The 17,300-nt window shown below is 43.4% G+C and overlaps 1 protein-coding gene across 3 annotated transcripts in view; it reads left to right on the top strand.

The window, feature by feature from the left end:
* The window catches only part of LOC126284647 (maternal embryonic leucine zipper kinase-like), a 401,036-nt gene extending 384,319 nt beyond the window's left edge, over positions 1-16,717 (top strand). For all 3 annotated transcript variants that reach the window (XM_049983745.1, XM_049983736.1, XM_049983756.1), the window contains one exon: positions 15,524-16,717. In XM_049983745.1, coding sequence (XP_049839702.1) covers positions 15,524-15,695 — 172 coding nt within the window. In that variant the 3' untranslated portion in view covers positions 15,696-16,717. The remainder of the gene's footprint in view (positions 1-15,523) is intronic.
* Positions 16,718-17,300: the final 583 nt, after the last annotated feature.

Raw genomic sequence — 17,300 nt, 5'->3', positions numbered from 1 at the left:
CGAGCGCGCTTTTGCCTTGCGTTCTTTCCCTGCGATTGCTACCAGAAGAGACGACTATTAGCTAATTTTTATTTTCCTCCTTACGTCAGTGACAAATGGAAATGAGTCTGCGGCAGAGGTATATCTGCTATAACCGTAAATGACCTGGCGGACACGGTGGGCAGCTAATCTGTGGTTGTTTCTCGATTATGCTGTGGTGCACTGTAAGGGAGCGAAGTTGAGTTACTGTAAGGTGATACAAAATGACTTAGACAACATTTCTAGTAGGTGTGATGAATGGCAGCTAACTCCAACTATAGAAAAATGTAAATTAAGCGAATGTGTAGGAAAAACAAATCCGTAGTATTTGGAAACAGAATTAGTAGTGTCCTGAAACTTCCTGGCAAATTAAAGCTCGAGACTCGAACTCGGGACCTTTGCCTTTCGCGGGCAACTGCTCTACTAACTGAGCTACTCAAGCACGACTCACGCTCCGTCCTCACAGCTTTACTTCCGCCAGTACCTCGTCTCCTACCTTCCAAACTTTACAGAAGCTCTCCTGCGAACCTTGCAGGGCTAGCACTCCTGAAAGAAAGGATATTGCGGAGACATGGCTCAGCTACAGCCTGGGGGATGTTTCCAGAATGAGATTTTCACTCTGCAGCGGAGTGTGCGCTGATATTAAACTTCCTGGTAAATTAAAACTGTGTGCCGGACATTCATTCTGGAAACATCCCCCAGTGGCTTGAAAGCAGTCATTGTTCACACGCTCCATCTGCGAAGGAAACGCCAAGAAAGCTTAATATATGGTTTAATGAACAGTAACATGTGCCAAGCACTTCACACTTTTCCCTAGAATAGAGATGTCCAGATGAAGGGAGAGCTCTGGGATGTGGAGACAGTTTGCGAGTGAACAACATGACAGCGAGCACTCCGCATCAGAGTTAAGGGCCGCTCCATGTTCACTTGAGATACCGGTTGACAAGCATGCAGAGCCATTTCCGGACTAACCATGTTGGTTCGGTGCAAACGCAACCGAAGTCTAGTGCATCTGGCACGGTGTTGTTGATTCGGGACGTGGCGATGGCCCCGAGTGTGTGTGTGTGTGTGTGTGTGTGTGTGTGTGTGTGTAGGCAATTTGCTGGCCACTTTCGTGGCCCGCGGTGGACCGGCTCTCGGCTCTGGTTCCCCTGTCGGCTTGCAAATAGCACCTCTTAAAATATGACGCGAGTATAATTGTGGCCGCAGGTGCGACTGGAGAGGGAGAAGGCCCGCGCTATGCCTGTTGTGTGTCACTACTGCCGAAGCCTCCCTCCGCCGTAAGCCGACCTCACACGGAACGTGAAAGACATCAAACGTTGTTTCCGTCATGGTTAGTGTCTGAGCGCTCAGAAACGAACTGGTACGTCACACAGAACGTGCTCACCTACGTTATTTGCGACCGCCTTGCTCTGCAGCAGTAGTGTCCGCTACATTCCCTGCCATGTTGTTCTGTCCATAGTATACACTACATTTACTAGCGAGGAATTAGCTAATGACGCAGACAACAGTATCGCAATTCGTTGTTCCATATTCACAAAATCGAACAAATTCACTTGTAACAGAGAGCGCAAATTTTCCACACACACCGTCACATGCTGCAGAACACGCTTCTATTGAAAGTAATAAGAACATCCCAGTTCTTTTAGGAAACGTGAAAGTGAACAAAAAAGTATTTGCAGATAGCAGGATGTGAATCGACAACCTTTTCAGTTCACAAAGTTCTCGCCGTAATCCACTGCACTACCGTGTCATGTACTAAATGAAGCTACGTCGTCGATCTTCTGATGTCTTGAAGGCTTTAGTCGCCGATATGTCATCATCTGATATTTTATTATAACAAATAGTACCGAAAGCGACGCATTTTTTATGATCTTCGCTGCACCGTTGTCTAGAAATGGCGTACTTCCACAGTACGTAAGTTATAGTACGAAAACATTCAATATGTCGTTTACGTAATTTTATTATAGCTAGTCGTACCAATAATTACGCGTTTTCGGGGCATCCTCAAGGGACCAGTGCTTTCAAACAGTATATATGAATAGCGAGTAACTTAACCATCAAATACGGCTTCAGCTGCAAACGACGCAATACAGTATGGCGTCTCCCAGTTGCTTGTGATGTAGAAAGCGATCTTGCATCCTATTCGTCTACAACAAGCAGACGTCTGATGTGTGTGATTCAATTTTTCGCGGTTGGGAGTGCTCTGAAACTGAAATTCCATGTAGTGACGTTACAGAACTGCCAACTCTACGTCCAGAAACGCTTGCACGTCCCATGTGAGGACGACGGCTTAACTGGCGACTCTCTCTCTCTCTCTCTCTCTCTCTCTCTCTCTCTTTGTTCCTTCCCCTCCCTCCCTCCCCGCCCGCCCTCCCTCCGCCCCTATCACCCTCTCGCGCATCATTAGCAGCAGAAAACGGAACCCAGTACGTTATGTCAAACGACAGAAAAGAAAGTAATATTGAGAGTGCCTCAAGGAAACGTAGTAAAATTTCTATTGCCCTCTATATACATAAACAATTGGTTGTTGACGATGCAGTTCTGCCAGAGGAAAGTATAACAGTTAGACAATCGTAAGGAACTGCAGAAGACTTGGACAAAAACTGTTACTTGATGTAGTGTATGACAAATCTCTTTAAATGCAGATAAAGAAAGATAATACATACTACTCAGAGAAAAGAGCCATATAGCTGACTAAAAGAATAATTATGACCTTGAGCACGTCAAATCGTTTATAAATATTTAGGAGTTTTCGTAAGTACCTATCTGAAACGCGATCAACATCTAAAATCAGTATTACGAAAGGCGAAGAGAGACAAATAGGTCTTCGAAAGGTGTTAGGAAAGCTGAGTGCATCTGTAAAAGGAACTACATATTAACTATTGTGCGATGATCTGGAGTAATTCTCCAGTGTTTGGAGTCGGCGTCAAGAGGACACAGTAGCAGAAATCGAACGAATTCAGTGATTAGATTTCAGTGATTAGATCAATGAAACAGATATGATCAGGGTCCTTGAGGGATACTTTGAAAGAAATGCAATGTAATGTTTGTGATACTCTCTTGGGAAAATTTGTGTTCGAGGAACAGTATGCAACAATAATTGTTCTGGTTCCATCGAATATTTAACCTTGGAATCGTGATAACAATATAGGAGAGATTAGGGCGCGCATAGAGGAATTTAGGCAGTCATTGTGTCCCCCTTCTGCTGGTTAACATAGTCGGAGATGCTGTGCTGTTGAATGACACCACTTCCCATTATAAAATGTTTAAAGTTGCTCAACGCATTTCAAAACCTCAAAGTGCTTCGAAACCTTCTTAAATTACATTCTCCTTCTACCTTATTACATCAGTTTAAAGCCTACAGATTTGTAAAGCAGAGTTGAAAATGTACTTATTGTGCTACAATTTCGTCTTCCTGTTTCTTCTTTTCTGTTAATAGATGGCATGACATGTATCATTGGAAAGCTAAGAAGTTGATCTATTTAATGATGTAAAACACACTGGAATTCTTTCAATATTTTGCGAGTTATAAGCAATTGTTTTCAGTTTTTGTTAGGATTTGTAATGTGCCAAGCAAGGAAGACGAAAAATGATACACAGCATCAGTGTGAGAAATGTCTACAGGCGCTGCAAATGCTTGTGTTTTTTCGGATATACCACACCCACAAAAACTTCTGAAACAGTATTTTCTACACTTCTCATCACTTCAACAAAAAGGATAGTAAGGGTAGAACGCCTATCCAAAAAACAAATAAATAAATAAAATTGTATAATTTTGAGAAGAGTGTGTAAGATAAAATATGCCGATTTTCGTAAATTTGAATAGTAAATATACGGTCGACTATGGAGAAAAATATTTGTAAGTCAGTGGATCAAAGCAGAACTGTTATTGATTTTGACGCGTACAGCACGCGGAACTTAAAAAAGTATGGCGATTTTCATCTTTTGTCAATGCCTGGCACAAAAAAAGGCGTCACAGTGAACCTCTGTGGCATATTTTGTTCAAGTATAACTGAAGGGGGATTCTAATATACGGTACGTGTGCATGTAGTGACTGGGTGGACCAATTTGGAAGTGCAATTTCCATGCTAGCTGTGACGTAGACTTTTCCTGACGGGTCTACTATAAGCTGTAAGTATTGTAATTCAAACTTCTGTCGCTTTCAACCTTCACAGCAACCAGCATCGATGGAGAAAGTTGCTAACAACGTGTGGCAGCATAAAACTAAGTTCCAAATTAGAATTTCACTCTGCAGCGGAGTGTGCGCTGATATGAAACTTCCTGGCAGGTTAAAACTGTGTGCCGGAGCGAGACTCGAACTCGGGACCTTTGCCTTTCCCGGGCAAGTGCTCTATCAGCTGAGCTACCCAAGCACGACTCACGCCCCGTCCTCACTGCTTTACTTCCGCCAGTACCTCGTCTCCTACCTTCCAAACTTTACTTCCGCCAATACTCGTCTCCTACGAGGTACTGGCGGAAGTAAAGCTGTGAGGACGGGGCGTGAGTCATGCTTGGTAAGCTCAGTTGGTAGAGCACAAGCCGGCACGGTAGCTCAGCGTGTTCGGTGAGAGGGTTTAACTGACCTCTGTAACAAAAAACTGAGTTAATCGATCAACAGGCCGGCCGATGTGGTCGTGCGGTTCTAGGCGCTTCAGTCGGAATCCGCGTAATCGCTACGGTCGCAGGTTCGAATCCTGCCTCGGTCATGGATGTGTGCGATGTCCTTAGGTTAGTTAGATTTAAGTAGTTCTAAGTTCTAGCGGAATGATGACCTCAGAAGTTAAGTTGCATAGTGCTCAGAGCCATTCAATCAACAACGAACTTAAACGGATCTCTTACGACGTCCGCCCCGAGCATATGCAACGGACAAAAGCGAACAAAATGGGAATTTAAAAAAAAAAAAAAGTTGGTACAGCACTTGCCCGCGAATGGCAAAGGTCCCGAGTTCGAGTCTCGGTCCGGCACGCAGTTTTAATCTGCGAGGAAGTTTCATCAAACTATGTTGTACAAATTCGGGCGTATTCCTTCCGTACAATTCAAAGTGTCTCCTTCGAGATTTCTTACATTTGTTGCCCGTCTTAAATGGTCACTAGTTATCGCTGGGCGATTTGTGAGTTTAACAGTACGTCTCTGATCCTTGAAGTCCGATACATCGAAAAATGCATCTTTATCGTCGACGTATTTACAGTATGATATCGGTGTACGAATACCGAGGTTGTTCTTACAAACTATCGCTATTTGCGCCATGGTTAGGCAGAAATAATGCGGGGTTCTGGCGGCAGTACGGCCGTCCCGTGTAGGTAGAGCGAGGAACGCGGATCTGGAGCAGCGAGTGTCCGCGGCAGGGCAGACGCCCCGCGGGGTCACGACCTCAGCCCGCTGCCTTTGCCGGAGGCCGCCGCCCGCCCCCGCGTCAACCGCTCTGCGGTGAAAGCGATAGCAGAGCGCGGCACGGCTAGCGCAGCTGCGCGCCCGCTATCTCACGCGTGGAATCAATCAGGCGCGCCGAGCCGAGATGGGCCGCGGCGATGGGCCGCTGCTCGGCTGCGCTCGCCGCCGCTCGGCTGCGCTCGCCGCTGCTCGGCCGCGTCCGCCCCTGGCGGCTGCGCGATGCTTATCTGCGAGGTCGTGCGGCGCGCGCGCTCAGATAAATGAAATACTGCCCGCCGAGCATTCATTATAATATGGAGGTGCCGACTGCTAATGTGTACAAAGGCCCCGCGAGTATTGACAGGGTATTCTCCCGGAGTAACGCGAGCCGCGCCGCGCTACACTCGTTCTATTAGCGCCACAGCGGTGGCTGAGCGGGTGGGGGGGATAGGCTGAGGCAGATCCGGCCCGCGTTGCCCCGCGGCAGCTCACACTTGGCGCTGTTTCTCGCTTCGCTTCGGAAATAATTGCGAGTGTTATGGGAGGTTATTAACCCGCGGCCTAACCTTATAAACCAAATTACGGCGGCGGCCATTCTTCACCAGCGGCTGAGCGGCTGCCCGCTGTTATTTATCGTCTCGTTAGCCGCCGACGGGACACCCGCGGCAGGGTCTCACTGCGCCGCGATGCGTCCCGTGTGTGCAGGGGGGGGGGGGAGGGGGGGGGAGCGCGGGAGGGGAGGGGGTTGTCGGTTGCGATGTAATAAAGCCCGTCTGTGTGACTACCTGCTGTTGTTTCAGAGCCCGTATACAATCAGTGTGTTGCCATAGATGAAGTGGCATGTCATTAGCTGATCCGCTGTGACGCCATATTTCATCCAGGAGTCTTTCTCGATTACTTGTGACGACGATTGCAAAGTATTTGACTTAATTACTGTTTGTTACGCAAGCACAAGACCGCGACAGTAGACAACATTCCATTAGAGCTACTGATAGCCGCGGTAGAGCCAGCCATAGTAAAAATTCTTCCACTTGGTGAGCAAGATGTATAAGACGGGCGAAATACCCTCATACTTCAAGAAGAATATAATAATACCAATTCCGAAGAAAGGGAATGGGGTGACAGGTGTGAAAATTACGGAACTGTCGGTTTAATAAGTCACGGCTGCAAAATACTAACACGAATCCTTTAGAGAAAAATGGAAAAACCGGTAGAAGCCGACCTCGGGGGAGATAAGTTCGGATTCCGGAGTAATGTACGAACACGTGCCGCAATACTGACCCTACAACGTCTAATAGAAGATAAGCTAACGAAAGATAAACCTACCTTTATAGCATTTGTAGACTTAGAGAAAGCTTTAGACAGTGTTGACTGGAATTACTCTCTTTCACATTCTAAAGGGGGCAGGGGCAAGTGCTGGGAGCGAAAGGCTATTTACATATTGTGCAGAAACCAGCTGGGAGTTATGAGAGTCGAGGGTCACGGAAGGGTAGCGGCGGTTGAGAAGGGAGTTTGACAGAGTTGTTCCTCAAGAACAGAAACCAGAGAAGGTACTGATGGTGGACTCTGGGGTCTGGAGTGAAGTCGACGTTCTCGCTCAACCCACAGCTGTTCCACTGGCTTCAGGTGCGACACTGAGCAGCTCGGTCTGTTTTAGAAATGTTATTGTCCACAGACCGTTGCTTCACAGATGCTCCTGTACCATCACTACCTTCTCGTTTCGGTTCTTGAGGAACAATAGGCTTCCATTTCTCCACAGATATTCAGAAGATTCATTGAAACAGTCCCCAACGCAGTTCAACCAGTCATAAAGGCGAAGTGTGGACACACCCAATTTTACTGTCCACTAACAGGTGTCTGAATACTTTTGTTGTGATTATACGCGTATTACGTTAGAGAAATTTCCTCCACTTTCAATATTTTCTGGTCAAAATCTGCATCAGTTTAAAAGATAAATTATTTTATTACTAAACTAGCTGATAATAACCCGCTTCGCTGGGGTCTTAGTTTCCTGTCAGTACTTACCTCAATACCAAGATAACTAATTTCATTGGCCGCAATTACTTAGGCCATTTTGTTTGACTGAGGTGCATCTAACTATTTTCTTTGCTCGCCTGTTGGTCTCTTATCAGTTCGAATTATTTTATTGCAACTATCTGCGACCATCTATTCGATTTGATTTTTAAACATTCGTATCAATTCATTACTTTTATACAGGAAACATTGTAGATCCAGAATTGCATCTCGATGCAATCCAGTGACGTTGAAGGAACGCTGATCGGTTTCATCATCTTTGTTTCCTACAAAATAAAGTTGTAAAAACTTCGACGTTTCATTTGTAAATGGTTACAATGACCCAGTCATGTGATTCACTTATCCTTGCATTCGAAACACCAGATTAAATCGTCCATCCTCGGTTATTGCTGTTGCTCGAAATAAGGTCATCTGGAAGCATCCATTACACCGTCCTTTTGGAGGACAAAAAAACAGTCCTTCAATGTCAGTGCTTCACTTTTCTCGCATTCAGAAAATTCAGGTGGGAGTAATTTTAGTGCTGGCAATCTAATTTTACCAATTGAGCAGCATGTACTTGGTATTTCTCCTTTAAATTTTTTCGGCTTTTGCATACTCCAGATTGCTATTCTTCGATGTTCATTATATTTTATAGTTGCATCGTAATGAGGCCTCGTTTTTAAGACAGTGACGTCCTTCCCGACTGATAAGGGACTCGGACAGTCGTATTTCCTCTGGCTCATTGAAAATGAGGCTCCAAAAGTCTGACGTATGGGCCACTATTTTTGTTAGACTGTTTGAGTTAGACTATTTGAGTAACATTGCAGGATCACAAGTTAACATAGGGGCGAGATAAGTCATTGCAGATGCGAAATGCTAGTACATTATTAGTCGATGTGATTGCCAGAATGTTAAATACAAGCATGCAAACATGCATGCATTGTATTGTACAGGTGACGTATGTCAGTTTGTGGGATGGAGTTCGTGGCCTGTTGCACTTTGTTGGTCAGTACAGGGACGGTTAATGCTGTTTGTAGATGACAGTGCTCTACTGGAGACAGATCTGGTGATCGAGCAGGCCAAGGCAACTCGCTGACACTGTAGGGCACGGTTGGTTACAATAGCAGTATGTGGGTGAGCGTTGTCGTGTTCGAGAACAACCACAGGTATGCTGTTCATCAGTGGTAGCACAAGTTCAATCGCAATATTGGCGTACAGATTTTCAGTTAAGGTGTGAAGGATAACCACAAGAATTCTCCTGCTATCATACAAAACGCGACCCAGACCATAACACCAGCCGTAGGTGCAGCGTGTCTAGCATGCAGAGAGGTTGGTAGTAGGCCATCAAGCCACCATCCAACCAACACACGGTGACCACTGGCACGGAGGCAGAACCAGCTTTAATCAGAAAACACAACAGACTCTCTAGGTAATTCCACGTGGCCGCTCGGAGACTGGTAATTTTCAACCGTATTTTCTCGCGACCACCGTTGCCAGCAGTAATGTGCAGTGGCTACATTCATGACAAGTCTTTCTGCATTATCGCAGAAGGAACATCCAGCTCCTCGTAGCCCTATTACAGGATCTCGTGCAGCCTCAGTGAGGTGTTCATAATGGCGTCTCTGTTGCCGTAAAGGATTTTTTGACTAAAATCAACTCACCACTTTCAGTCTCGAAGGTTACTAACACTCACGACAGCTACAGCGTGTATTTGAAGCAAACCTCATCTGCATCCTCACAGTGGCGCCACTAGCGCCGCTCTTGCGCGACTGTCACGAAATTTGAATAGAAATCATATTTCGAAAATAGATCCACGCCTACGAGCTTTGGTTTATGTCGCACAACTCCTTCTTGGTGTTCCGATTTTTTTTTCCGGTCAGTGTATTTCATCAGATGATCAGTAGAAATGAAGTGCTCAGCGATAGCGAACTTCCTTTCTTCGAGAAGGCGAATATACTGGTGACGTTGCACAGCGCGATCCTAAACAGCACGCATCGTTCGCCCTCCAAAGTAGTTGCCGAACTCGGACGGAATCCTGTAAACGCCTGCCTTGCCGAACTTCAAGTCGTCTTTGATAGATCTCAAAAGCGCCGAGACTTTTGACACAGGACAAAAACTCAATTTAACCTTGTATGTTCTTAATGTTGTATTTTCGCGCAAACATTTCCAATATATGGTACATAACTGTCTCGTCCTCTTTCTTATTCCAGCATTTTTACGCGTGTAAGCTCTCTCTGTGCTTGCGTATACGAAAATCTATTGTTCAGGAACATAATTTGCGGGTATTCCAGTTCTGCTTGCAGGTTAATGGCATCTGAGGTGGTATGTGCGCGATGGACCAGAGTTCTGTAGAACGCCCATTGTTTGTGCGGATGGTGGCAACTAATAGCCTGTAAATACAGGTCTGTATGAGTGGGCCTTCGAAATGTACCATCGCTTTTGCATCGCACAAAGACGCTTAAAAATGGCAGTCAGTCTTCTTTCTCCGTCTCAATAGTAAATTTTATGTTATCCTTTATGGCATTAAGATTTTGAAGGAATTCTCGTAGACTGTTGAAACCATGAGCCCAGATTGTAAAAGTATTGTCAAAATACTGGTGGTTTTAAAAGAACTGAGTCAAGTGCTTGCATTTTCGTGTAATCTCCAGTAAACTATAAAAGTACAGACTCGTCAATATTGAAATATCAGTTTTGGAATTATTGTCGTTTCCGCAGTGAATACTAATGCAGATGTTTCATTTGAGTTTAATACTATATTAGGGAATATATTATTTCAAAGTTTGCCAAGTTAATAGTTTACTAACATTAAATAATACAGTTCTTCTTTGAATCTTCTTTATTCGTGAATTCATAGATGGTTAATTCGCAAAATATGATTCATAAAATGTTCAACAAGATTGTTCTTCCAACAGTTAAACGTGACTGCTCTTTACACCTACATTTCCAACACCAAATCATATAGCCACTCTTCCCCCAAGTGCTAACAAGAATAAAGATGAAGATTTTAATATGCAAGTCAAACAATTTAGTGATTGTCGTAGATATTCAATAGAAATGATATTAAAATATTATAAATGTCTGGCAAATTTTATGCAAATGACTGTAAAAAATTTAATGTATTTATATTTTAGTCATTTTTAATTACACATGTGATAGAAGTGTGTCCCCTGAAATGGGAGGTCATAAGCTATATAAAGTTAGGCTTTTGTTCAAATTTAATATTTAAATTAATGTGAAGAGATGGATACCAGCTAGTATTGTATATTATGTAATATGCATTAGTCTTGATCAACGGCATGAGGAAGCAGAAGGCAATGAAAACCACTGCATTAAAGACACACAAAGTGTATCCACAAGACATGTGGCCTGTAACTGAAAAGTCAAATTAAATCAGGTGATGCTGATAGAATTAGAGTAGAAAATAAGAGATTTAAAGAAGTAGATGAGTTTTGCTGTTTGGACAGCAAAATAACTGATGATGGATGAAATGGGGAGGTCATAAGATGTAGACTGGCATCGGCACGAAAAGCGCTTCTGAAGAAGAGAAATTTGTTAACATTGTATATTGATTTAAATGTCAGGAGGTCCTTTGTGAAAGTATTTGTATGGAGTGTACCCACGTGCGGAAGTGAAACGTGGACGATAAATAGTTTGGACAAGAAGAGAACGAATTGTGGTGCTACAGAAGAATGCTGAAGATTAGATGAGTAGATCACATAACTAATGAGGAGGTATTGAATATTATTGGAGAGAAGAGAAATTTGTGGCACAACATGACTAGAAAAAGGGATCTGTTGGTAGGGCATATTCGGAGGCATCATGGAATCAACAATTTAGTATTGGAGGGCAGCGTGGAGGGTAAAAATCGTAGAGAGAGACCAAGAGGTGAATACACTAAACAGATTCAGAAGGATGTAGGTTGCAGTAGGTTCTGGGAGATGAAAAATCTTGCACACGATAGAATAGCATGGAGAGCTGCATCAAATCAGTCTCTGGACTGAAGACCACAACAACAAGTAGTTCTAAGTTCTAGGGGACTGATGACCTCAGATGTTAAGTCCCATAGTTCTCAGAGCCATTTGAGTAGTACAGTTGAAGAGGAATCGACATCTCTCAAAACGGCAATAACAGAAGTTGGAAAGAAAAACATAGGTACAAAGAAGGTAATTGTAAAGGAACAATGGGTAACAGAAGAATTACTTCAGTTGATGGATGGAAGAAGGAAGTACAAAAATGTTCAAGGAAATTCAAGAATATAGAAATAATAGCCACTTTGGAAAGAAGCAAATAGGAAGTGCAGAGAAGCTAAAGCGAAATGGCTGCATGGCGACGAAATCGAAAGAAAGGATTTTCAGAAGTACGGACTCAGCAAATAGAAAGGTCAAAACAACCTTCGGTGAAATTAAAAGCAAGGGTGGTAATGTTAAGAGTGCAATGGGAATTATATTGCTAAATGCAGAGGAGAGAGCGGATAGATGGAAAGAGTACATTGGAAGCCTCTGTGAGGGGGAAGACTTGTCTGATGATGTGATAGGAGAAGAAACAGGAGTCGATTTAGAAGAGATAGGGGATGCAGTGTTAGAAGCAGAATTTAAAAGAACTTTCGAAGACTTAAGATTAAATAAGGCAGAAGGGATAGATAACATTCCATCAGAATTTCTGGAATCATTGGGGGAAGTGGCAACAAAACGACTATTCATGTTGGTGTGTAGAATGTATGAGTCTATCGATATACCGTCTGACTTTTGGAAAAATATCATCCACACAATTCCGAAATATGGAAGAGCTAACAAGTGAGAGAATTATCGCACAATCAGCTTAACAAGTCAAATATCCAAGCTGCTTACAAGAATAATATATAGAAGAATGGAAGAGAAAACTAAGGATGTATAAGATGACTATCAGTTCGGCATTGGGAAATGTAAATGCGTTAAAGAAGCTGTTCTGACGTTGCGGCTGATACTGGAAGCGAGACTAAAGAAAAATTAAGACACGTTCATGTTATTTGTCGACCCGGAAAAAGCGTTCGACAACGTCAAATGCTGCAAGATGTTGGAAATTCTGAGGGAAAGAGAGTAAGCTAGAGAGGGAGAAACGGGTAATATGCAACAAGTACAAGAGCCAAGATTGAATAATGTGACTGGAAGGCCAAGAACAAAAATGGTTCATATGGCTCTGAGCGTCATGGGACTTAACTACTGAGGTCATCAGTCCCCTAGAACTTAGAACTACTTAAACCTAACTAACCTAAGGACATCACACACATCCATGCCCGAGGCAGGATTCGAACCTGCGACCGTAGCGGTCGTGCGGTTCCAGACTGTAGCGCCTAGAACCGCTCGGCCACAACGGCCGGCCACCCAAGAACAAATTTCTCGGATTAGAAAATGTGTGTGATATGAATGTAGTCTTTCGCCCCCATTGTTCAGTCCCATCGAAGAAGCAATAGTAGAAATAAAAGGAAGGTTGATAAGTTTCCTTGATGATATTGCTATTCTCAGTGAAAGTGAAGAAGAATTGCAGAATCTGCTGAATGGAATGAATAGACTAATAAGCAGAGATTATGGATTAAGAGTAAATCAAAGAAAGACGAAAGTAATGAGGACTAGCAGAAATGAGGAAAGCGTGAAGCAACAACAGGGGAAGATGAAGCTAAGGAGTTCTGCACCTAGGCAGCAAAACAATCTGTGACAGACGGAGCAAGGAGGACATCAAAAGCAGACTGGCATTGGCAAAAAGGGCCTTTCTGGCCAAGAGAGATCTACTAGTATCAAATATAGGTCTCAATTTGCGGGAGACATTTGTGCGAATGTACTTTTGGAGCACAGCATTGTATAGTAGTGAAACATGGACTGTGGGAAAACTGGAGCAGAAGAGAATCGAAGAATTCGAGATGTGGTTGTACAGACGAATGTTGAAAATTACGTCGGCTGATAAGGTGAGGAATGAGGAGATTCTCCGCAGAATCGGAGTGGAAAGGAAGATGTGGAAAAAACTGACAAGGAGAAGGGACATATAATGAGACATCCATGGTACTAGAGGGAGCTGCAGAGGAAGACAGAGGTTTGAATACGTCCAGAAAATAAGTGAGGTCGTAGGTTGCAAGTGTTACTCTGAGGTGAAGAGGTTGGCACATGAGTTTTATGTGTAGTACATTCCATTTCATATACAGGGTGGTCCATTGATCGTGACCGGGCCAAATATGTCACGAAATAAGCATCAAACGAAAAAACTACAAAACTCGTCTAGCTTGAACGGGGAAACCAGACGGCGCTATGGTTGGCCCGCTAGACTGCGCTGCCGTATGTCAAAAGGATATCAACTGCGTTTTTTAAAAATAAGAACCCCCATTTTTTTACATATTCGTGTAGTACGTAAAAAAATATGAATATTTTAGTTGGACCACTTTTTTCGCTTTGTGATAGATGGCGCTGTAATAGTCACAAACGTATAAGTACGTGGTATCACGCAACATTCCGCCAGTGCGGACGGTATTTGCTTCGTGGTACATTACCCGTGTTAGGATGGACCGTTTACCAATTGCGGAAAAGGTCAATATCGTGTTGATGTACGGCTACTGTGATCAACGTGCCCAACGGGCGTGTGCTATGTATGCTGCTCGGTATTCTGGACGACATCATCCAAGTGTCCGGACCGTTCGACGGATAGTTACGTTATTTAAGGAAACAGGAAGTGTTCAGCCACACGTGAAACGTCAACCACGACCTGCAACAAATAATGACGCCCAAGTAGGTGTTTTAGCTGGTGTCGCGGCTAATCCGCAGATCAGTAGCAGACAAATTGCGCGAGAGTCAAGGATCTCAAAAACGTCGGTGTTGAGAATGCTACATCAACATCGATTGCGCCCGTACCCTATGTCTATGCAGCAAGAATTGCATGGCGACTTTGAACGTCGTGTACAGTTCTGCCACTGGGCACAAGAGAAATTACGGGACGATGCAGGTTTTTTGCACGCTTTCTATTTAGCGACGAACCGTCATTCACAAGCAGCTGTAACGTAAGCCGGCACTATATGCACTATTGGGCAACGGTAAATCCACGATGGCTGCGCAAGTGGAACATCAGCGACATTGGCGGGTTATTGTATGGTGCCGCATTATGGGAGGAAGGATAATTGGCCCCCATTTTATCGATGGCAAATTAAGTGGTGCAATGTGTGCTGATTTCCTAGGTAATGTTGTACCGATGTTACTACAAGATGTTTCACTGCATGACAGAATGGCGATGTACTTCCAACATGATGGATGTCCGGCACATAGCTCGCGTGCGGTTGAAGCGGTATTGAATAGCATATTTCATGACAGGTGGATTGGTCGTCGAAGCAACATACCATGGCTCGCACGTTTACCGGGTTTCTTTCTGTGGGGAACGTTGAAGGATATTTGCTATCGTGATCCACCGACAACGCCTGACAACATGCGCCAGCGCATTGTCAATGCGGACATTACGGAAGGCGAACTACTCGCTGTTGAGAGGAATGTCGTTACACAGGTTGACGGACATCATTTTGAGCATTTATTGCATTAATGTCGTATTTACAAGTAATCACGCTGTAACAGCATGCGTTCTCAGAAATAAGTTCACAAAGATACACGTATCACATTGGAACAACCGAAATAAAATCGTCAAAGGTACCTACGTTGCGTATTTTAATTTAAAAAGCCTACCTATTACCAACTGTTCGTCTAAAATTTTGAGCCATGTATTTGTGACTGTTATAGCGCCATGTATCACAAAGCGAAAAAGGTGGTCCAACTAAAACATTCATATTTCTTTACGTTGCTACACGACTATGTAATAAAAATGGAGGTCCCTATTAAAAAAAAAAAAAAAAAAAAAAACAGTTGATATCCGTTTGACCTATGGCAGCGCCATCTAGCGGGCCAACTATAGCGCCATCTGGTTTCCCCCCTCGTTTGCCGCTTATTTCGTGAGATATTTGGCCCGGTCACGATCAATGGACCACCCTGTATATGTAGAGCTGTGATGATCTGAGTAAATAGAACAAATGATGTTCAGTTATATAAAAATTTCAGCGATTCTGATATGTTTTGCATATGTAAATAAAAGCGGTGGACGGTGGTGTTGTGTTTGGCAGGTGGGTGGTGCGCGCCAAGCAGCCGCGGCTGTCCTTCGAGCTGGAGGTGTGCCTGGTGGCGCCCTCTGCAGACGCGGAGCACGTGGTCGCCGTGCGGCGCAAGCGCCTCCGCGGCGACGCCTGGAGCTACAAGCGCGTCTGCGAGCAGGTGCTCGCCCTGGGCGACGGCTAGCGCCGGGTGTCGTGAAGTCTAGTCTTCCCAGACACTTCCTAAATGTTGCCTACATCACTGTAGCTGAGAGTTCAGAGACGCCCCTGTAAATTTTACGTAGTAGTTTCTAATTCATCAGTTACTGTCAGCTCTAAACCTGTCTACGGCAGACTTATCACAAGTCTTCCAGGTTTTAATAACACGGAAATGATATCTTCGAGCTCCAGTGATTCACTCTGCGAGTTTCAGAAATTTTTTTGATATTTTAATTGTTTAAATATTTTCATGACTGCTGCACTTTTAAATATTTCCAGTCCTCTGTATTTATCCATGTCATATATATTCCATTATTTCCCTTAAACGGGTCCTCATATTTTTATACAATTTATGTATCTACCTGCTTTTGTTGCTAAACTTCCCTTTTTTTGGTTTTGTTTATGTATTATGTAACCTTTGTGCAAGCAGATTCAGAAACCTCTACTCTCGGTTTAATACAAGCATGTGGTCCATCTTAATATACTTCCTGTTACAGTCTTGTTCTAATATGGACCTCGTACTGAGGCATACTCGCAAGCCTGTATAAAACGTCTTAAATTCGTACTTCCTCTGAACGTTATTTATGTAACAATATCACATTTTGCAGCTTAAAATTTGACATGGTGCTGTATAACGCAGCTAAGTATGTTTTTGATCTGGTATTGAGATTGCTATAGGGCCAGTTTTATTTTTAATGGCTCGGTTTTCTCATGACGTGGCTATTCTAAAGACAGGTGTTGCGAAAAGGTTTGTAAACGAATCGCTATCAGTATTTCTCAGCAATTTTATCAGAAATTCTTTGTAATTTTTTCCTTCTTGGTACAGAATATATATTTTTATTCTTTTGGTGTGTCATAGTGTTAATAAATAGTATTATATATTCATAGATTTATATATTTAGTTTGTAAATGGATTTGGATGTGAGATATTTCTAATCTGTGTCACATGTTCTAAACAAAGACGCTAACGTTACTTTCTGTTCCTAATAAAATTTCATACTGCTGTGAGATATTGCGCACTGACTCTTGTTCCATTCCTCTGTCTATGTACTTGTATTTAGTGTGCTCGACGGGAGCAGGATGTGCTTTCGACACAAACAAAACATCCGGCAGTTCGCCTAACCTGCCGAACAATACCTTAACAAGTAGAGTCCAAGGAAAGAGCCTCGAATCGAGCAGTGAATTGTTACCAAGGCTAATCGTGGGAATTCAGGTAAACTGGAAGTGCCGTATCACAATCGTAGAACTGAAAAGATCCCAAATTTGACACAATAATTACACTACAACCACATGTCGAATTCCATGTCGTGAACAGTTTCAAGAACACGCACAAACGTCTATCTCCAAAGGGACTTGGCGGTTCCCCCTCTTTTTGCACGTTAGCTCGTTCTGTGCAGAGGTTTCGGGAAGATAACCGACGAGATCAGGCCACTTGAAGCATTGTCGTACGCTTATTAGAGATCCCTTAATTAGTTTTACAAAACAAAACAAAAAATATTAACTTTGCACTGGTGGATAAATTTTCATCGTCCCCCAAACTGAAAGTCTCACGAGGGAGATAATCAAACTCCTAAATTTCTGACACTCATTT

This window comes from Schistocerca gregaria, chromosome 1 (assembly GCF_023897955.1).
Source record: "Schistocerca gregaria isolate iqSchGreg1 chromosome 1, iqSchGreg1.2, whole genome shotgun sequence".
Classification (NCBI taxonomy): Eukaryota; Metazoa; Arthropoda; class Insecta; order Orthoptera; family Acrididae; genus Schistocerca; species Schistocerca gregaria.
Note: the sequence above shows the minus strand (reverse complement) of the source record. Positions and strands in the feature narration are given on the sequence as shown.